Here is a 21,814-nt window from a genome sequence, read left to right on the forward strand (position 1 = left end):
GGCTTTTTATCCTAACAGCACTGGGTGGGCCCAACCCACCTGCCAGACAGTTCCTGGAGTGAGGCTGGTCTTTCCTGGCAAGTAAGACACAGTTTTGTTGGGTGAGTGAGCAGCTCCTCCCTTAGTCCAGGGAGAGCCCCGTTCCACTGGGTGATGAAACGCTGGCTTTTTGGAGGCCTGGCAATGCACAAGGCTCTTCCTCTCCAGGAATGCCCAGGCTCACATGGTCCACTTCAGACATCTGGTCTCCTGGTGGGTCCCCAGACAACACATGGTGCAATACCAGGCACCACAGCTGACACAGGTGTAGGAGAGGGGAAGACGCCAGACAGCGCAGAAGGAGCACTGCAGCCACGACGGGGACCCTGCACAGGCTGTCAGGTAGTTGGAGCCCTCGGCCACACTCAAGTTCTGCTCCTCCAGCAGGGCCTGAAAGTGTTTTTGGAAGCAAAGTCGAAAATGATCACTTCAGGTTTTCTTCTTTTACCGTCTGGTATCTGCATCATCATCGAACCGAGGCAGTCTCTTACCGAGCTGAGGGAGTCCCACATGGGGGTCATCCTGGGTTGTCATTCTCCAGGGTCTCCAGCTGACACTGCCAGGTGGCCCAATCCAGCACCCACTGCTGCCCAGGGTCCTGGGAGTGGACTTCCTTGAATAGAAAGAGACCCTTTGCTTACTTCCTTGACATGATTCCAGACCTTCTCCATGTCCAGCAATGCTGCTCAGGCTCCAGCTTGGCTCCTCTCCCTGCCTCTACAGAGGTGGCTGGCCCTCTTCTCTGCTCAGTCTATGCACTCTTCCTGAAGTTTTCTCCTTCACCATTCGCACAACCCAACTGATCTGACGGTTTTATAAATGACAGTTTTCCCTGCTCTCTCTCCCTGCTGCCACCATGTAAGACATGCCTTGCTTCCCCTTTGCCTTTCACCATGATTGTAAGTTTCCCAAGGTCTCCCCAGCCATGCAGAACTGTGAGTCAATTAAATCTCTTTTGTTTACAAATTACCCAGTCTCCAGTGGTATTCTTTATAGCAATGTAAAAACGGACCAATACAACTCCCAAATCTAAAATAAAATAAAATTTTAAACGCTTAGAAATTGAGAGAAAACTTTAAAACCTGATAAAAAGGTAAAAATTCATGAACAGAGAATTCACACACACACACACACACACACACACACGTGCCCTTAGGTCTTCACCTCTATGGTATTCTTCCCTAAGATATGTAACTTCAGGCTAATCATGAGAAAACATCAGATAATCCAAATTGATTGGCATGCTGCAAAACAGCTGACCAGAATTCAAAGTATCAAGGTCATGTAAAACAAGGGAAGACTGAGAAATAGCTATGGGTCAAAGGAGACTAAGGAGACATATTCACCAAATGCAACGTGGTGTCATGAATTGTTCCTCAAAACAAACACGAGAAAGGACATTAATGGAAAGCTGGTAAAATACAAACACATTCTGTGCTTTAGTTAATATCGCTGTAATAAAGTAGTTACTTAGTTTTGAGAAATGTGTTGTGATTATGTAAGATGCTAACTCAAAGGAAGACAAGTGAAGTGGATAAAGGAACTCTGCACTCTTCTGACACTCCTGGATAACTCTAAAATTATTTCAAAATATATATGGAAATATAAATACACGAGACTACTCAGTGAAGCATTGTTTGTAATTGCAAAACATTGGAAACAAGCTGAACGTTCACATACACAGTAGTGGTTGAATAAACTATGGTACATCCATACAAAGGACAACTGTGTAGTTATAAAAAGAAGGAAGAAAACTCCTGTGATTATCATCAGAGCAAATTCCAGGATCTATTAAAAATTGTGTATACAATTTTTGCCTTTTGTGTAAGAAAGAAGAAAGAAAAAGAAAGTAAAGAAAAAGAGGAAGGCTAAACCAGAACTATTGAGATTGTTTACATACGGGGTGTGGGTATGGGATGGGAAGGAGAGAGCGAATGGTGTGATGCCACTTCTGACACTTCCCTGAATATACATCGTTTTGTATAGTTCCTACTTCTGTAACCATTTCACTTACACAACTGGAAAATAAAACAAAAAGGAGGTGTTGTCAGCAAGATGGAGGAGCAGGAAGCTCCAAGTCCTTGCTTCTCCACTGAAATGCTAAATAAACATTATATGGACTAAAACAGATTTCTGAGAACTCTGTAAACAAGAAGTTGCAAGCAACCAAGTGAATGCCCAATTAAGAAAAAGTCACTCGGCCGGGCGCAGTGGCTCACGCCTCTAATCCCAACACTTCGGGAGGCCAAGGCGGGTGGATCACGAGGTCAGGAGATGGAGACCATCCTGGCTAACACGGTGAAACCCCGTCTCTACTAAAAATACAAAAACAAAATTAGCCGGGGGTGGTGGTGGGCACCTGTAATCCCAGCTACTCGGGAGGCAGGAGAATGGCGTGAACCCAGGAGGTGGAGCTTGCAGTGAGCTGAGATTGCACCACTGCACTCCAGACTGGGTGACAGAGTGAGACTCCATCAAAAAAAAAAAAAAAAAAAAAAAAAAATCCACTCAAACAAGTAGAAGATTTCATGACATTTTTCTCACCTTGGCCCACCATCTTGCAGCACAGTGTGGCATAGTTGGAAGAAAACTACCCAATTCCCAGTTCCTCCCTTGGGATTAAAGGAAAAGGGTGGAAATGTATTCTAATGTTCTGGCTTGTTTGGGGATTGTCCAAGGGACTTGTTTCTGCCTTGCCTGACTCAGAGTGCTGATGAGAATGCAGGCATAGATTGGATACCAGGTTGGAGGCCACCGAAAGCAGTGATGGGCACCACCATACTTTAAAGATGCAGGAAGTCTGCAGATCTTTAGGTGACTGGGGCAAGAAATTAAAAGCAGAAAAGTACAATAGAAATCCAAGGCTTCCGAGAAAAAGCACTGTATATATGGAGTATTGTGATGGTTAATATTGAGTGTCAACTTGATTGGATTGAAGGAGGTAAAGCATTGTTCCTAGGTGTGTCTGTGAGTGTATTGCTGAAGGAGATGAACATTTGAGTCAGTGGACAGGGAGAGGCAGACCCACCCTCAATGTGGGTTGGCATCATCTAATTGACAGCTGGCATGGCTAGAATAAAGCAGGCAGAAGGAGGTGGGAGAATTGGACTTGCTGAGTCTTCCAGCCTTCATCTTTCTCCTGTGCTGGATGCTTCCTGTCCTTGAACGTCAGACTCCAAGTTCTTCAGGTTTTGGACTCTTGGACTTACATCATTGATTTGCCAGGGACTCTTGGGCCTTCGACCACAGACTGAAGTACACTGTCTGCTTCTCTACTTTTGAGGTTTGGGACTCAGACTGGCTTCCCTGCTTCTCAACTTGCAGACGGCCTATCATGGGACTTCACCTCGTGATCGGGAGAGTCAGCTCTCCTTAATAAATGCCCCTTCATATATACATCTATCTTATTAGTTCTGTCCCTCTAGAGAGCCTTGACTAATATAGGTATATAAAAGCAGCTGTATAAATGAGGAACTGGAATAAAAACACACATATAGGTCCAAGAAAAACACATCCCTATAAAATATTTCAGAGAACCTGAGCCTTTAAGCCCAGCTGATTAGGGAAGATATTCTGCCTGCATGAAGCCAGTCCACAAAGACTAGGAGGGGTGGCAGTTTTTTCAAATGCCCAAATCCCAACAAAATATCACAAGGCTTACAAAGGAATAGGAAAACAGTATCCATCCAAAGGAAAAAATTAATTTTCTAAAAGCTGACCCAAAATAAGTCAGGTCTCTGACTTACTTGAATTTTAAACTATCTTAAATATGCTCAATGAGTAAAAAGAGAACATAGATGACTAATGAAATGAGGAAAACAACTTATGAACACAGTAAGAATATCAACAAAGAGATAGAAATTATTTTTGGAAAGAACCAAACAAATTCTGGAGCTAGAAAATACAATAACTTAATTTAAAACTCCACTAGCAGGGTTTAACAGCAGACTTGAACAGGCAAAAGAAAGAAGCAGTGAACTTGAAGAGAGGTCACTTGAAATTATTAAGTAAAAGGAGAAAAAGAAGAAATAATTAAGAAAAGTGAACAGAGCCAAGGTATTTATGGGACGCCATGAAGCATCTATGGATATTTGAAGAGAGGAAAGAGAAAAGGACAGAGAGTTTATTTGAAGAACTAATGTCTGAAGAATCTCCATATTTGAATAAAGAAAGTTAAATATGTGAACAAATATAAAAACCTGCATTACTGTAATTTTAATATGAACTCCACTTTTAAATCTTTTGTAGGAGTTAAAAGACAGAGCATAACAATAATTATAGATACATGTTAATGGGTACACAATACATAAAGGTGTGATCTGTGACATCAACATAAAGTAGGACACAATCAAAGAAGAAAATTACAGGCCATTATCACTGAATTACAGGCCAATATCACTGATGAACATAGATGCAAAAATTCTCAAAAAAATACTAGCAAACTGAATTGAATTACACATTAAAAAAAATCATCCAGCTTGATTAAGTGAAACTCATCCCAGGGATGCAAGGATGGCTCAACAGATGCCAATCAGTAAACATATTACATCACATCAATGGAATCAAGAAAAAAGCTATATGATCATTTCAACAGATGCTTAAAAAGCAGTCAATAAAATTTAACATTCCTTCAAGGTAAAAACTGTCAACAGATTGGGTATAGAAAGAACATACATCAAAACAATAAAGACCATATATGACAAATCCACAGCTAATATTACAGTGAATGGAAAAAAATTGAAGCCTTTTCTCTAACACCTGGAACAAGACAAGGACAGTCATTTCATCACTTCTATTCAACATAGTACTGAAAGTCCTAGCCAGAGCAATTAAGCAGGAAGGCAAATACTGTGATTGCACTTACATGTGTTATGCAGAATAGTTAAATTCACAGAAGTGGTAGAATGGTAAAAGTTACCAGGGGCTGGAGTAGGCGAAAATGGGGAGCAGTCAAAGATTGGATAAAACCAGAAAAAGAATGAACCCATATTTCAAATGATTAGCATAACTACACTACTGTTGGGCAAGGGAAGTAACTCAACTAATCACTGAACATCGTTTCGGCTGAACATTCAGGCTGAACCCCTTCATTCTAAATATGAAAACACTCTAATCAAATATTGTACTCTAATGAGTGGATTTCTTTTTGGAAAAATGTGCACAACTCTTAAATGACTTTCTGTACATTCTAAGACAGGGTAAATGAATAAATATGTTTGGCCAAAGGAAGCATATGCCTTGAAGACATATGCCAAAGGAAGCACTGTTGAAGTACAGAGTTACACTGATGGAAAGGTGGCAGGGCAAGATGGACCCAGAGTGTTGGACGTGGGTGGTGGAGAGGGAGAAAGTGGGCCCCCATGGCGTCCCTTCCCCATAGCACTGCCTGGGTCCCTGGCCTCACCGTACTGGAAGATGCAGTCCCAGGCCTCAAAGTGCTCCTTCCACACCTTGGGGCTGGTCCAGCGAGACAGGCTCCTGGGCATGAACATGAGCTGGATGGTGGATTTGAACATGACCTCCAGGGCATGGAGGAAGTTCAGGCTGGCAGAGCTAGGACTGTGACCAACCAGGCCCAGCCGCTCTCCAAAAGGAGCTAAGCTGCTGGCTGCGGGGAGGATGAACTGCTGAGCACAAGGAAGCCCCGGGCCTCTGGGCTGCCTCCCCCCACTCGCTCCAGCCCCCCGTCCCCATCCCTGGCCACTCCAGGGTCTCTGAGGCTGGACCTTCCCACCTGGCCCACACCTTCTATGGTGTAGTGGAAGATGCTGGGCTGGACGTCCAGGGTCAGGCTCCACCGAGCGTTCTGCAGCACCTTCTTCCTCAGGGCCTCGGAGAAGTCCCTGGCCACCGCATCCATCGGGAGGAAGCTCTGCACAGCCTTGGGCGACAGCACATCTGGGTTCAGCCGCAATCGATTGAAGCGCCATTCAGGCCCATTCCTACAGAGGCCAGGGCAGAGCTTGTGAGGCCGCCCCAGAAACACACAGGCCCTGACCCATATCCCATCCTCCTTGTCCCCGAGGGGAATCGGCCTGCAGGGAGCTGACTGGGGGCCCTGATGGAAGTTGCCTGTTTGTGTTCGAGCTGCAGCCTTTTCTCAGAGCGGCCTCCAGGTGCTGGGCAAAGGCCACTCAGGTCTAATCAGGGATGAAACGGTAGTTTCTGCCCGCAGGTGCTGAGGAGGTAACTGAGGTCATTCCTGGGACCTGGTGCCCCAAGGCTGGCACCACCTCACCCATGCAGGCCCTCCCTGTAGTGGGCGGGGGGGGGCTTTTCTCCAAGAAAGGAGGTAACCCCTGTTGTCAAGCTTTGCCCACCTCACCCACACTGTGTCCTGAGGGGAGAGCCTCTCGCTGCCCTCGCCCTTCCCTGCCCTGGGCACAGTGCCTCTGGGGCAGCAGTCTCTGCCTGTCTCTGTGAAGCATCTGCATCTTCTGCAGGCCAGGAACCGAGCTCTGTGCCTCATGCCATCCTCACCCACAGCCAGAGTGTGTTGGGGCTCCATGGATGCCCCCATGGAATGGTGGGGAGGAATTTCCTCTCTCAACCACATTCCTGCAAAACTCCTTTATTTATGTCCAGCCGGCTGCTGTCCGAGTTGACAGTGATGACAGACAGAAGATGCACATGTACACGTGTGCCCGTGCAAGACCTCAACACACATGTGTGAAGAGACACATGTACACGTGTGCACAGACACTACACCCATGCCGGCACCTGCACACGCACACACACAGACACCCGTGCACACACGCCACACCTCATACATGCACACACCCAGACACGTGTACACGCACATACACACACAGAGACAGCCGTGCACACACACCACACCTCATACATGCACACACAGACACTCGGGCACACACACATGCACACACATGTGCAAATGCAGGTGCAGAGGAACACACAGCATGTGCACAGATACAAGACATGCACACACACAGGTGTGCTCCTCTTCCTTCCGTTATGCGCACACAGCCTCCTGGACCTGTCTTCCTGGGTCCTGACTCCCTCTCAGATGTCTATAGGCCAGCCTCAGTGAAGACCCCCACCCTTGGGTGCCCTTTTACCTAAATCCCACTATTCCCAAGAGAATTCCTTTCCCGCCATGGAGTGGGGGCTGTCGCCACTGTGACATCCTCGTCCAGTCCTTCCCCCATCATAATGGCAACATCCCTGCAGGTGACCGACTTCAAGCACCAGCCTCTCCCTGTCCACCTGACCAGGCGCCACCCTCTCCACGGGCCAGGAAACATCCTCCCCAGTGTCACCAACTGCCCCACCTCGTGCCTTGCTTCTGAGAACAATGGAGCCACCAGCCACCTGCCTCCTGCCCGGGACTGTCCCCATCACGAAGGTTTGCTGGGACAGCAGGGACCATGAGCGCCCTGAGGCAGGCTGCAGCCCCGGTGAACAGCAGGCTCAGCACTCACAGCCTGTGACCTGGGCCAGTGGGAGTCCCCTTCTCAGGGCCTCAGTTTTCTGACCCGTGGGAAGGAGAGTCCTCAGCCCGCAAGAGAAAGAAGCCGCCGAGGTCGGTGCAGAGCGGGTTCTCGCTACACAGAAGGGTTCATTGCTCTGCATCTTCTCCTCTATAGAGGTGTCCGTGCCCATTTCTCCACCACTGTCCTGCTTCCCCAACCCCCTGGGCAGACGTGACCCCATGGGATGGGATCCTCCGGGCTGGGTGCTCACCCTCACAGCCCACCACACATGCCCGGGGTGGATGTGCTTTCCAGTCCTGACTCTCTTGCTTCCTCTCCATGCCCAGGCTGCCCACCCTGCTCCCAGCTCTCAGCTCCCGACTTGCCCCTCACAGCAAGAACACACCACATTTGTGCCCACGATGTTGTCTGTAGGCCACCCAGGGCTCCAGGCTCATCCTGCAGGGATGCAGGCTATCCACCTGCTGCAGCTTCTCCACTTCCTCCGGCAGCATCACACACACCATGCGTGGCCCTCCCAAGTGGTACCTGTGGGGCCAAGTACAAGGCCCTGCTGGACGGGGTCATGTCCCCCCTGGCCCCACTCTGCATTCCCAATCCAAAGTGTCTCCTGTCCACCCATCCCGCTCCGGGATTAGCAGCTTCACACCTGAAGCCCTCCTGCTGGGTCCCTGAAACCTCCCAAACTTTAGTGCCTCTGAGTCCTGCCCTCTCTGCAGCGAGCTGGGGTTTGCTCTGCACCATCCCCTGCACTGGCAGAGCCACAGACCAGCACGTGCTGCACTCTCTCCCCATCCTCCAAAGGATGCAGAGTGCCGGGGCCTGCTGGGAACAGCAGTGCTGTGTGCCCGGCAGGGTCCTGGGCAGCAGGGGCAGGGCTCTGGGTGTTCCCAGCGAGGGCCAGGGAGGGCTTTACCTGAAAATGGGCCCCAGTTCCTGGAAGGTCTGGTGCACCTCCAGGTGCAGGTGCTCATAACCCTGCTCCCTCCAGATCTGCAGCAGCCTCAGCCACCTGCTGCCTGGACACCAGGGCATGGCTTCAAAGGGCAGCACTGTCCTGGGGACCCAGGTGGCTCTGGTGCCCAGTGCCCATGCCCTTCACGGGGCCAGCCAGGGCACTGCCACGCACACCTCTGCCTTTGCCCTCAGTGCCATTCCAATGCTCCCTGCACCCTGCTCAGCCTAAATCCTTTTATCTTGTCTGGAACCTTCCCTGGAAACAGATCATGTCATGGGAGAACTGGCGCTGGACCTGCCTGAGAAAGCGAGGGCAGAGGTCTGGGCAGTAGGTGGGGACTGATTAGGGGTTCATGGAGACAGAAATCGGGGGACAGAGTCCCCTCCCTCCTCCTCCAGGGTGGAGAGGAGCAAGATGAATGGGCCCTTATCTTATCCAAGAGCCTTGGATTACTCATCTTCTTGGAGCAAGGTCCCACACAGGAAGGAAGGGCGGAGGGCTGCACTTCCAAATTACCCCACTGGCATTTCGCCTCCTCTTCCAGGCCCTCTGCTGGGTGCATGGAGCAGGAACAAGAGCCCGCACGGGCCCCTCCCAGTGAGGGGCTCAGTCCTCTTGGGGCAATTCGGTGAATCCCCAAGGGCAAAAGGTGTCACAGAAGGAGATGAAAACATGTCCAAGGCCGGGTCTGGGCTGACCTCACTGATCCAGCTAAGGAGGAGGGAATACCCAGGAGACCACAAGAGGCCAGGTGCTGGGAGCCACACCCAGGCTGGAAGGCAAGCAGCGCTTGCCTGCGTCTGTCCTCGTCCAGGCAGGGGCCCTGTGACAGCGGCTCACATCCCCCTTTTCCGTCCTAAAACGTGTTGTCTGTAGTTCTGTAGTTCAGATTCATAGAGCCATGAGGGGCCTATGATGACTGAGTTGAGTTGGGACGCCTGGTCGCTTCCCCTGCCAGGCCTGAAGCTGCCCGTCCCCCTCGCTGATGCTGTCCGGCAGGGCCCCCGCCTTCCCTTGGGAGGACAGATCAGTGGGACCCGGCACTGCCTGTCCACCCTCCCTTGGAAAGGCACTCACTCCAAGTCTAGGGGGGTGGCACCTGGCCATGGGGGAGGACAACAGGGTTCCTGATGCCCTGGGAATGGCGCCCTGGGGCACCCTGAGGCAGGTCAGAGCCCGCACAGCCACACCAGCAGAGGCCAGAGTGAGGCTGGACTGCCCCTGTGGTAGCTGTGGCCTGGGGCCAGCCTAGAGGAAGGGGCCTTTCATTCTCACTGCTCACACCGCCACGTGTCCCCAGGACTCCACGGGCCCGGGGAGGGTGTGCATCCCACCCTGCACAGCACCGCAGAGTTCCCAGGCAAAGCTCTCACAAGCAAGACAGTGTCTGCGTGGACCCCATCGTCTCGCCTGTGTCCGATGAAGTGGGACCGAGTTAGGAAACCTTTCAACTTGCACCATCCCACAGGCAGAAAGGGCCGACCACAGTGGGAGACTTCCAGCCGAGTGGGCGATGCCACCTGGCCGCAGCCACCGTGTGGCCCGGAAACCAGAGAGGAGCAAGTGCAGCGTCTGTCCCGTCACGGGCAGTCACCCCTCAGCATTCTCGTCAGGGCTGCAGAGCTTGCAGGCTAACTGGGGGACCGCCGGTTGGCTCCTTTTCTCTGGGTCATGCTCACAGGGACGTCCAGAGGTCCCCTTGTGCATTTTGCTGGTGTCTGGAGCCAGGGCGTGAGGACATGAAGACGGCTTGAGTTTTAGCGGGTGCCTATCGGTGGCTGCTTGGGGAACGTGTAGACTGTGGCCTCTGCCTTCTGATTATGTTTTTAACACCAAGTCAAGTCCTTCCAACTGCCGGAGGGGCCACGACGGGCACCGCAAGGCTGAGTGGGGAATTGACTGGAGATGAAGCTGAAGGGGAAGCCGGGGGCAGCCGAAGTGTAGTTGGGGGAAAGGGTTTCCAGCCCGGCACACAGGAGGGCAGGCCTGGCCAGGAGTGGGCAGCAAGGGGGCGTGAGGCCTGGGCTGGGGGCTGCGGGGAGCCAGGTGAGTGCTGGGAGGGTTTTCACAGGGGAGGGCAAAGATCCATTTGTTATTTTTCATTTTACTTTAATCAGTTTCCCACTCCCCATTCTTCCTCAGGAATCTCAAAGGCCTCGGCCCCTCCGCAGCTGTGATGTGCTGTGTGTCCCCGTGTGCCTCCCACTGTCGTGTCAGAGCTGGCCTTGGGCAGGCTGATGCCATTGGACTTCCCAGCACGTCCTTGGTGTGGTGGTGCAATCTGCCCGGGCACGCTGGACGGTCCTCCTGCCCGACCCTGCCTGTGTGCACCCTCCCCTCTCCCATCGGCTGGGTCTGTTCTCATCTGTTCTGAGAGTTTCTGGGCCTGTGGCCATGAACCAGCGTTTCCCGTCCCTCCTCAGCCCACCCACAAGGAGGCTGGGGCCCCAGAGGACCCCAGAAGGCCCCTCCCATCCAGAGGGAACTGTGGGTGCAGCTGAGGCGTGGAGGCGCCAGAACAAGCACCCTGGACTTGCTCTAGACTCTGTGGCTTCCCACATGCCCTGACCTTGAAACCTGGAAGCAAATCCCGTAACTCACTTCCTGCAAGGCCTCAGTCATGTCACCGTGTGACACAGGGAAGAGGTGCAGGTCCCAAGGGCCCCTGCCCACCTCGCCTCCGGGGCCCTCTCTCTGCCCATAGGTGTGGTCGCACCCCGCTGGAATCTGCCTCCTGGAGAGGAAATGGTTCGACAGGGCTGACCTGGGACATTTCCTCTAACTCAGCTGTAGGGTGAGGGCCCAGCCAAGCCCCAGAGGCAGAAGAGAGGGGCAGGCAGAGGGCACCCTGGTGGTGCGGGAGCCCCCACCCTGATGTTCTTCCCCGGATGGGGGGGTGCCAGGGCTGCCTGGAGATCCCGGGGCTGCAGTCATGGGGCAAAGTCAGAGCAACTGTCCTCGAATAGGCTGGACGCCTCCAAGGTGCACTGTGGAGGAAGAGGGGCTCCCTCTCTGGGGACAGACCAGGCCTCCACTTTCAGGGTCTCCTGTGAACCAGGCTCGGCCAGCCCTCAGGCCTGCAGCAGAACTGTCCACCTCCCCTGGGTCTGTGGGTCCTGCTCATTACAATCCTTTCTGGCCCCAAACCCAGTGTCCAAGCCTGCACCCCATGATAGTTTGAAAAGCTCTCAGGTTCCTCTCGAGCTCTGAGAAGCAACTCAAACCTCAGCCCTGACCCAGCACTCTCCATCCGCTTGCCCTGGGCTAGGTTCCAGTAGCCCTTGGCCAGAAGCCTGTGTGCCCAGCAGTCGCTGGAGTAGCGGGGCTGTCTACCTGCAGCTGTGTCTCCTGATCCCAGCCAAGAGGACCGTGAGTGTTAGGGCTGGTGCAGAAAGCAGCAGTCCCTCGTCTGTAGCCTTGCACATAATATCTCCTTTACTGCACCAATTTTACTCCTAGGGCCTTGGCATTAGTGACAGCGGTGTCACTAATACAAACAGAAAAACGCAACACAAACAGAGCAATGGGTGGGCGCGGCGGCTCACACCTGTAATCCCTGCCATTTGGGAGGCTGAGGCAGAAGATCACTTGAAGGCAAGCGTTCCAGACCAGTCTGGGCAACAAAACAAGGCCCCATCGTTACCAAAAATTAAAAATTAGCCAGACGCGGTGGTGGCACCTATAGTCCCAGCTACTCGGGAGGCCAAGGCGAGAGAAACGCTTGAGCCCAGGAGTTCGAGGCTGCAGTGAGCTGTGATCACCACTGCACTCCAGCCTGGGTGACAGACTGAGACCAAAAACCCATACAAAGCAGCAAAAGGAAGAAACCGAAAATGGAGGAAACAGCAACCAAAATGCCTGTTGACTGGAGAACGTTTTTGCCCACGTGGTCCATGCACACGCGAGGTGAGTTTTCACCACTGTGGAAATGAATTCTTTCAGGCTCACGTGAAGATGAGGGTGATCAACAGTGCAGGGACTCACGGTGCAGCCTTGAAGGGAAAGAGGGAATGTCGGGAGACTGTGTCCCACGTGGTTCACATGCATTCAGTGAACCGCTTACAGAAGCAGCAAAGGCCAGAGAGAGAACATTGGGTGTGGGTGCCTGTGCTGGGGAGGTGGGAAGGTTGGTCTCTGTGAACGTGGAGGAGGTGGGACTTACTGCCTGTGTGGCAGGGCTTGGGTTGGGTGGAGTGTTTGTGACGTCTCAAAGATAGGGTCTAGGAAAAGGCAGCAGAATGCCAAGTCTGGAGGCCCCAGATCAGTGGTGTGGCACAGCGACGTGTGGACAACCTGGTTGCTCCAACAGACTTGGTCCCAGCAGTGCTGATCAGTGGGCGTGGCCTCCCCCACCTCCACTGTGGGGGGCTGCAGACGAGAGGGTGCTTGCCAGCTCGTCAGTGTCTGTGAGGACCAAGAGGGAGATCCAGCAGGGCTCAGAGCAGACACGCAAAGGAAAAATCAAATGCAGGGGGGATCTGAAGACTTCCTGCCACATCTACAAGGAGTCAGGACTGTGGGAGCTGCCCAGAGGCAGTGGTGTGGACTAGAAGAAGGTCAAAATTCACAGAGGTGCATCTCATGGAGGCACATGAGGTGGTGTGTGTCAATACGGCTAGGAGGACACTTTGTCAGCAAGCAAACCTTCCTTGAGAGAAACCAAGCCAGGGCCAGCAAGGTGGAGTGGCTGCCAGGCAGGGCAGGGCAATGAGTGGGAAGACACGGACGGAGCACAGAATTCGGGGCATGCAAACGCCACTCCTTGGGGGAGTCTGCAGGAATATCCCTCCTGTGTGTTCATACCTTGAGGATGGTGGGGAAAGTGGGAGTCCTCTTCTGGCGCCTTGCATTGTCCCAGCCCCATCTCCTCTGCCCTGGCAAATTCTCTGGGCCTACACAGACCCCACCCCGCCATCAGCTTCCTTCAAAGACCCTTAGTAAAACACTAGTGAACGGAATCCAGCAATATATAAACAGAAGTATACACCATGGACAAGTGAGATTTATTCCAGGAAGAAAAGTTGGTTTAACCTTCAAAATTAATGATTGCAATAAACCGTATCAGCAGAATAAAGAAACAAAAATCACATCCTCATCTCAATAGATGCAGAAAGTGCGTCTGAAAAATCTACCACCAATTTCATTTTAAAATACTAAACAAACTACAAATAGAAAGGAGCTTCTTCAACCTCATAAAATACATTTACGAAAACCTCACAGCTAACTTCCCCCTTAATTGTAAAAGCTAACTACTTTCCTCCTAAGTTAGATCAGGAGCAAGGACATCTGCTCACCACTGCTATTCGACACTGTATTAGAGGTTCGAACCAGAACAAGTCGGCAATAAAAATAAACAGAGATCAGCCAGATGGAAAAAGAAAAAGTAAAACTGCCTCTCTTCAAACTTCACATGATCTTTTATATAGAATATCCTAAGAAGCCCAGTAAAAACAGTACTATTTCTAACAAAAGTAGTTTAGCAAGATTTCAGGATACAAGCTCAATATGCAAAAATCATTTGTATTTTCTCTACTTGTAATGAAGAATCTGAAAAAGGAATTAAGAAAATAATTCCATTTTCAGTACCATCAAAAGGAATAGAATACATAGGAACGCATTTAACAAAAGAAGTTCAACACTTATGCTCTGAAAACTACAGAACACTGTTGAAGAAAACTGAAGATCTAAATAACTGAAAAAGCATCCCATCCATGTTCATGGGTCAGAAGACATGATGTTGCTGAGATGACAATGCTCCTCACATCAATCTACAGATCCAATGCAATCCCTATCACAGTCTCAAAGAATCCCCAAAGAATCTCTTCTTTGTAGAAATTGGTAAGCTGATTATAAAATTCATATGGAATTGCAAGAGACCCACAAATGCCAAAATAGTTTTGAAAAAGAATAAAGTAGAAAGACTCACACTTCCCAATTTAAAAATTTACTACAAAGTAGTAATAATCAAAACAGTGAAATACTAGCACAAGGACAGATATATAGATCAATAGAACAAAATTGTGAGTCCAGAAATAAAACCATACATCTATGGTCACCTGACATTTTTTAAATTGTACTTTGAGTTCTAGGGTACATGTGCACAACGTGCAGGTTTCTTACATATGTATACATGTGCCATGTTTGTTTACTGTACCCATTAATTCGTCATTTACATTAGGTATTTCTCCTAATGCTATCCCTCTCCCAGCCCCTCACCCCATGACAGGCCCCGGTGTGTGATGTTCCCCGCCTTGTGTCCAAGGGTTCTCATTGCTCAGTTTCCACCTATGAGTGAGAACATGCAGTATTTGGTTTTCTGTCCTTGCGATAGTTTGCTCAGAATGATGATTTCCAGCTTCATCCATGCCGCTACAAAGGACATGAACTCATCCTTTTTTATGGCTGCATAGTATTCCATGGTGTATACGTGCCACATTTTCTTAATCCAGTCTATCATTGATGGACATTTGGGTTGGTTCCAAGTCTTTACTATTGTGAATAGTACCACAATAAACATACGTGTGCATGTATCTTTATAGCAGCAGGATTTATAACCCTTTGGGTATATACCCAATGATGGGATGGCTGAGTCAAGTGGTATTTCTAGTTCTAGATCCTTGAGGAATTGCCACACTTGTCTTCCACAATGGTTGAACTATTTACAGTCCCACCAACAATGTAAAAGTGTCCTATTTCTCCACATCCTCTCCAGCACCTGTTGTTTCCTGACTTTTTAATGATCACCATTCTAACTGGTGTGAGATGGTATCTCATTGTGGTTTTGATTTGCATTTCTCTGATGACCAGAAATGATGAGCATTTTTTTATGTGTCTGTTGGCTGCATAAATGTCTTCTTTTGAGAAGTGTCTGTTCATATCCTTTGCCCACTTTCTGATGTGATTGTTTGATTTTTTTTTTTTTTGTAAATTTAACTTCTTTGTAGATTCTGGATATTAGCCCTTTGTCAGATGGGTAGATTGCAAAAATTTTCTCCCATTCTGTAGGTTGCCTGTTCACTCTGATGGTAATTTCTTTTGCTATGCAGAAGCTCTTTAGTTTAATTAGATCCTATTTGTCTATTCTGGCTTTTGTTGCCTTTGCTTTTGGTGTTTTAGTCATGAAGTCCTTGCCCATGCCTATGTACTGAATGGTATTGCCTAGGTTTTCTTCTAGGGTTTTTATGGTTTTAGGTCTAACATTTAAGTCTTTCATCCATCTTGAATTAATTTTTGTATAAGGTGTAAGGAAGGGATCCAGTTTCAGTTTTCTATATATGGCTAGCCACTTTTCCCAGCACCATTTATTAAACAGGGAATCCTTTCCCCATTTCTTGTTTTTGTCAGGTTTGTTAAAGATCAGATGGCTGCAGATGTGTGGTATTATTTCTGAGGGCTCTGTTCTATTCCATTGGTCTATATCTCTGTTTTGGTACCAGTACCATGCTGTTTTGGTTACTGTAGCCTTGAAGTACAGTTTGAAGTCAGGTAGCGTGATGCCTCCAGCTTTGTTCTTTTGGCTTAGGATTGTCTTGGCAATGCGGGCTCTTTTTTGGTTCCAATATGAACTTTAAAGTAGTTTTTTCCAATTCTGTGAAGAAAGTCATTGGTAGCTTGATGGGGATGGCATTGAATCTATAAATTATCTTGGGCAGTATGGCCATTTTCACGATATTGATTCTTCCTATCCATGAGCATGGAATGTTCTTCCATTTGTTTGTATCCTCTTTTATTTCATTGAACAGTGTTTTGCATTTCTCCTTGAAGAGGTCCTTCACGTCCCTTGTAAGTTGGATTCCTAGGTATTTTATTCTCTTTGAAGCAATTGTGAATGGGAGTTCACTCATGATTTGGCTCTCTGTTTGTCTGTTATTGGTGTATAAGAATGCTTGTGATTTTCGTGCATTGATTTTGTATCCTGAGACTTTGCTGAAGTTGCTTATCAGCTTAAGGAGATTTTGGGCTGATGCGGTGGGGTTTTCTAAATATACAATCATGTCATCTGCAAACAGGGACAATTTGACTTCCTCTTTTCCTAACTGAATACCCTTTATTTCTTTCTATTGCCTGATTGCCCTGGCCAGAACTTCCAACACTATGTTAAATAGGAGTGGTAAGAGAGGGTATCCCTGTCTTATGCCAGTTTACAAACAGAATGCTTCCAGTTTTTGACCATTCAGTATGATACTGGTTGTGGGTTTGTCATAAATAGCTCTTACTATTTTGAGATACGTTCCAATAATACCTAGTTTATTCAGAGTTTTTAGCAAAAAGAGCTGTTGAATTTTGTCAAAGACCTTTTCTGCATCTATTGAGATAATCATGTGGTTTTTATATTTGGTTCTGTTTATGTGATGGATTACATTTATTGATTTGTGTATGTTGAACCAGCCTTGTATCCTAGGGATGAAGACAACTTGATCTTAGTGGATAAGCTTTTTGATGTGCTGCTGGACTCGGTTTGCCAATATTTTACTGAGGATTTTCGCATCGATGTTCATCAGGGAAATTGGTCTAAATATTCCCTTTTTTTTTGTTGTGTCCCTACCAGGCTTTGATATCAGGATGATGCTGGCCTCATAAAATGAGTTAGGGAAGATTCCCTCTTTTTCTATTGATTGGAATAGTTTCAGAAGGAATGGTACCAGCTTTTCTTTGTACCTCTGGTAGAATTCGGCTGTGAATCCTTCTGGTCCTGGACTATTTTTGGTTGGTAGCCTATTAATTATTGCTTCGATTTCAGAGCCTGTTATTGGTCTATTCAGCGACTCAACTTCTTCCTGGTTTAGTCTTGTGAGGGTGTATATGTGTCCAGGAATTTATCCATTTCTTCTAGATCTTCTAGTTTATTTGCATAGAAGTGTTTATAATATTCTCTGATAGTAGTTTGTATTTCTGTGGGACTGGTGGTGATATCCCCTTTATCATTTTTTATTGCGTCTGTTTTATTCTTCTCTATTTTCTTCTTTATTAGTCTTGCTAGCAATCTATCCATTTTGTTGATCTTTTCAAAAAAGTAGCTCCTGGATTCATTGATTTTTTGAAGGGTTTTTTTTATGTGTGTGTGTCTCTATCTCCTTCAGTTCTGCTCTGATCTTAGTTATTTCTTGCCTTCTGCTAGCTTTTGAATTTGTTTGCTCTTGCTTCTCTAGTTCTTTTAATTGTGATGTTAGGATATCAACTTTAGATCTTTCCTGCTTTCTCTTGTGGGCATTCACTGCTACAAATTTCCCTCTACACACTGCTTTAAATGTGTCCCAGAGATCCTAGTACACTGTGTCTTTGTTCTCATTGGCTTCAAAGAATATCTTTATTTCTGCCTTCATTTTGTTATTTATTCAGTAGTCATTAAGGAGCAGGTTGTTCAGTTTCCATGTAGTTGTGCAGTTTTGAGTGAGTTTCTTAATCCTGGGTTCTAACTTGATTGCACTGTGGTCTGAGAGACAGTTTGTTGTGATTTCTGTTCTTTTACATTTGCTGAGGAGTGCTTTACCTCCAACTATGTGGTCAATTTTGGAATAAGTGTGATGTGGTGCTGAGAAGAATGTATATTCTGTTGATTTGGGGTGGAGAGTTTTGTAGATGTCTATTAGGTCTGCTTGGTGCAGAGCTGAGTTCAAGTCCTGGATATCCTTGTTAACCTTCTGTCTCGTTGATCTGTCTAATATTGACAGTGGGGTGTTAAAGTCTCCCATTATTATTGTGTGGGAGTCTAAGTCTCATTTTAGGTCTCTAAGAACTTGCTTTATGAATCTGGGTGCTCCTGTATTGGGTGCATATATAGTTAGAATAGTTAGCTCTTCTTGTTGAATTGATCCCTTTACCATTATGTAATGGCCTTCTTTGTCTCTTTTGATCTTTGTTGGTTTAAAGTCTATTTTATCAGAGACTAGGATTGCAACCCCTGCTTTTTTTTTTTTTTTTTTTTTTTTTTTTTTTGCTTTCCATTTGCTTGGTAGATCTTCCTTCACCCCTTAATTTTGAGCCTATGTGTGTCTCTGCACATGAGATGGGTCTCCTGAATACAGCACACTGATGGTCTTGACTCTTTAACCAATTTGCCAGTCTGGGTCTTTTAATTGGGGCATTTAGTCCATTTACATTTAAGGTTAATATTGTTATGTATGAATTTGATTATGTCATTATGATGCTAGCTGGTTATTTTGCCCATTAGTTGACGCAGTTTCTTCCTAGCTTCAATGGTCTTTACAATTTGGCATGTTTTTGCAGTGGTTGGTACTGGTTGTTCCTTTCCATGTTTAGTACTTCCTTCAGGAGTTCTTGTAGGGGAGGCCTGGTGGTGACAAAATCTCTCAGCATTTGCTTGTCTGTAAAGGATTTTATTTCTCCTTCACTTACGAAGTTTAGTTTGGCTGGATATGAAATTCTGGGTTGAAAATTATTTTCTTTAAGAATGTTGAATACTGGCCCCCACTCTCTTCTGGCTTACAGAGTTTCTGCTGAGAGATCCACTGTTAGTCTGATGAGCTTCCCTTTGTGGGTAACACGACCTTTCTCTCTGGCTGCCCTTAACATTTTTTCCTTCATTTCAACCTTGGTGAATGTGACAATTATGTGTCTTGGGGTTGCTCTTCTCGAGGAGTATCTTTGTGGTGTTCTCTGTATTTCCTGAATTTGAATGTTGGCCTGCCTTGCTAGGTTGGGGAAGTTCTCCTGGATAATATCCTGAAGAGTGTTTTCCAGCTTGGTTCCGTTCTCCCTGTCACTTTCAGGTACACCAATCAAGTGTAGATTTGGTCTTTTCACATAGTCCTGTATTTCTTGGAGGCCTTGTTTCTTTTTACTCTAAACTTCTTTTCTCACTTCATTTCATTAATTTGATCTTCAGTCACTGATATCCTTTCTTCCACTTGATCGAATCGGCTACTGAAGCTTGTGCATGCGTCACGTAGTTCTTGTGCCATGGCTTTCAGCTCCATCAGGTCATTTAAAGTCTTCTCTACACTGTTTATTCCAGTTAGCCATTCATCTAATCTTTTTTCAAGGTTTTTAGTTTCCTTGCAATGAGTTCAAACATCCTCCTTTAGCTCAGAGAAGTTTATTACTGACTTTCTGAAGCCTACTTCTGCCAACTCATCAAAGTCATTCTCCGTCCAGCTTTGTTCCATTGCTGGCGAGGCGCTGCAGTCCTTTGGAGGAGAAGGGGAGCTCTGGTTTTTAGAATTTTCAGCTTTTCTGCTCTGGTTTCTCCCCATCTTTGTGGTTTTATCTACCTTTGGTCTTTGATGATGGTGACCTACAGATGGGGTTTTGGTGTGGATGTCCTTTTTTGTTGATGCTGATGCTATTCCTTTCTGTTTGTTAGTTTCCCTTCTAACAGTCAGGTCCCTCAGCTGCAGGTCTGTCAGAGTTTGCTGAAGGTCCACTCCAGACCCTGTTTGCCTGGGTATCACCAGTAGTGGCTGTGGAACAGCAAATATTGCTGCCTGATCCTTCCTCTGGAAGTTTCATCTCAGAGGGGCACCCAGCTGTATGAGGTGTCAGTTGGCCCCTACTGGGAGGTGTCTCCAAGTTAGGCTACACGGGGGTCAGGGACCCACTTGAGGAGGCAGTCTGTCTGTTCTCAGAGCTTAAACACCATGCTGGGAGAACCACTGCTCTCTTCAGAGCTGTCAGACAGGGACTTTTAAGTCTGCAGAAGTTTCTGCTGTCTTTTGTTCGCTATGCCTTGCCCCCAGAGGTGGAATCTACAGAAGCAGGTGGGCCTCACTGAGCTACAGTGGGCTCCACCCAGTTCAAGCTTCCTGGCCACTTTGTTTACCTACTCAAGCCTCAGCAACGGCAGACGCCCCTCCCCCAGCCAAGTTTGTTGCCTCACAGTTCGATCTTGGACTAGCAGTTAGCAAGGCTCTGAGGGCATGGGGCTTGCTGAGCCAGGCACCGGATATAATCTCCTGCCATTTGATAAGACTGTTGGAAAAGCTCATTGTTTAGGTGGCAGTGTCCCGATTTTCCAGGTACAGTCTGTCACAGCTTCCCTTGGCTAGGAAAGGGAAATCCCCCGACCTCTTGTGCTTCCCAGGTGAGGTAATGCCCCGTCCTGCTTCGGCTCACCTCCGTGGGCTGCACCCGCTCTCCGATCAGTCCCAGTGAGGTGAACCAAGTACCTCAGTTGGAAATGCAGAAATCACCCATCTTCTGCATGGATCACCCTGGGAGCTGCCGACCGGAGCTGTTCCTGTTCGGCCATCTTGGAATGCACCACCCCTGTCACCTGACTTTTTTACAAAGGTGCCAAGACCATCCATTGGGGTCAGAATAATCTTTCAAACAAATGGTATTGAAACTTTATAACTATGTGGAAAAGAATGAAGTTGGGTCCTTACCTCAGACCACATATGAAAATTAATCTGAAATTGATCAAAGATCTAATCATAAGAGCAAAAAATAACAGTCTTATAAGGAAACATAGAGGTAATCCTTACTGACCTTGGGTTTGGCAAAGGTCATGGCACCAAGAATATTAGCAACAAAAGAAAAAATAGATAGTTTTGACTTCACCAAAATTGAAAGCGTGTGCTTCAAAGGACACTCTCAAAAGTGAAAGAACAACCCACAGAATGGGAGACAGTATTTGCCACTCATCTATATGATGAGGGATTTGTATCATGAGTATATAAAATTATCTTACAATCAAGGAAGATAAACAAATGGCCAAAAAACACAGGCAAAGATACTCAATGTCATCAGTCATATGGGAAATGCAAATCAAAACCACGATGAGACGGCACTTCACATATACTAGAAAGACTAAAATCAAAAACATCAGAGAATAACAAGTGCTAGAACCCTCATACATGGCTGGTGGGGCTGTAAAATGGTGCAGCCACTCTGGAAAACAGTCTCAGTCTCTTAAATAATTGCATAGAGAGTTACCATAGAACCCAACAATTCCGCTACTAGGAATATACCTAAGAGAACACAAGTCCAGGTTTCCATGACGGCAGTGTACAAGCAAGCTGACTTCCCTCCCATCTCAAAGAAAACCAAAACCAAATACACAGCACTGAGATTATCACCAGCAATATCCCAGAACTCAAACATGAGGATGCGAGAGTTCCTGGGGCCACAGAAAAGTAAAAAAACTCCTAGACCAGATGTAAGAAAACGGGATTTACATGCCCACAATGCCCCTCTCCCCAGTCTGCTCAGCACCAAATGTGCAGAACATTTCTCCCTGACTCCCAATTTCTACACTGGACAAAGTGACATGGAGGCAGACAGCCAGCTTCCTTCTCATGTTGGGTTTCCTGGCAGGAGACCTGCCCCTGCATCAACCCAGGGGTATCATCAGGAGTGCCTGAAGGGAAAAATATCTCTGAGGAAAGTCAGAGACAAAAGGGGAAAT

The 21,814-nt window shown here is 47.5% G+C and overlaps 2 protein-coding genes and 1 pseudogene across 2 annotated transcripts in view; 1 reads left to right on the forward strand and 2 right to left on the reverse strand.

Moving 5' to 3' along the window:
* JRK (Jrk helix-turn-helix protein) overlaps positions 1 to 21,814 on the forward strand; it is a 387,231-nt gene that overhangs the window by 149,333 nt on the left and 216,084 nt on the right. The window lies entirely within an intron of this gene.
* LOC126961619 (zinc finger HIT domain-containing protein 1-like) lies at positions 213 to 2,596 on the reverse strand (annotated as a pseudogene).
* LOC126961026 (cytochrome P450 11B2, mitochondrial-like) lies at positions 4,945 to 8,645 on the reverse strand. Its single transcript, XM_050801045.1, is given in 6 exon segments — positions 4,945 to 5,647; positions 5,785 to 5,981; positions 6,520 to 6,597; positions 7,863 to 8,018; positions 8,178 to 8,312; positions 8,407 to 8,645. Coding segments are annotated over 6 exon segments (1,134 nt in total). The 3' UTR covers positions 4,945 to 5,318.

Source organism: Macaca thibetana, chromosome 8 (genome assembly GCF_024542745.1).
Source record: "Macaca thibetana thibetana isolate TM-01 chromosome 8, ASM2454274v1, whole genome shotgun sequence".
Taxonomy (NCBI): Eukaryota; Metazoa; Chordata; class Mammalia; order Primates; family Cercopithecidae; genus Macaca; species Macaca thibetana.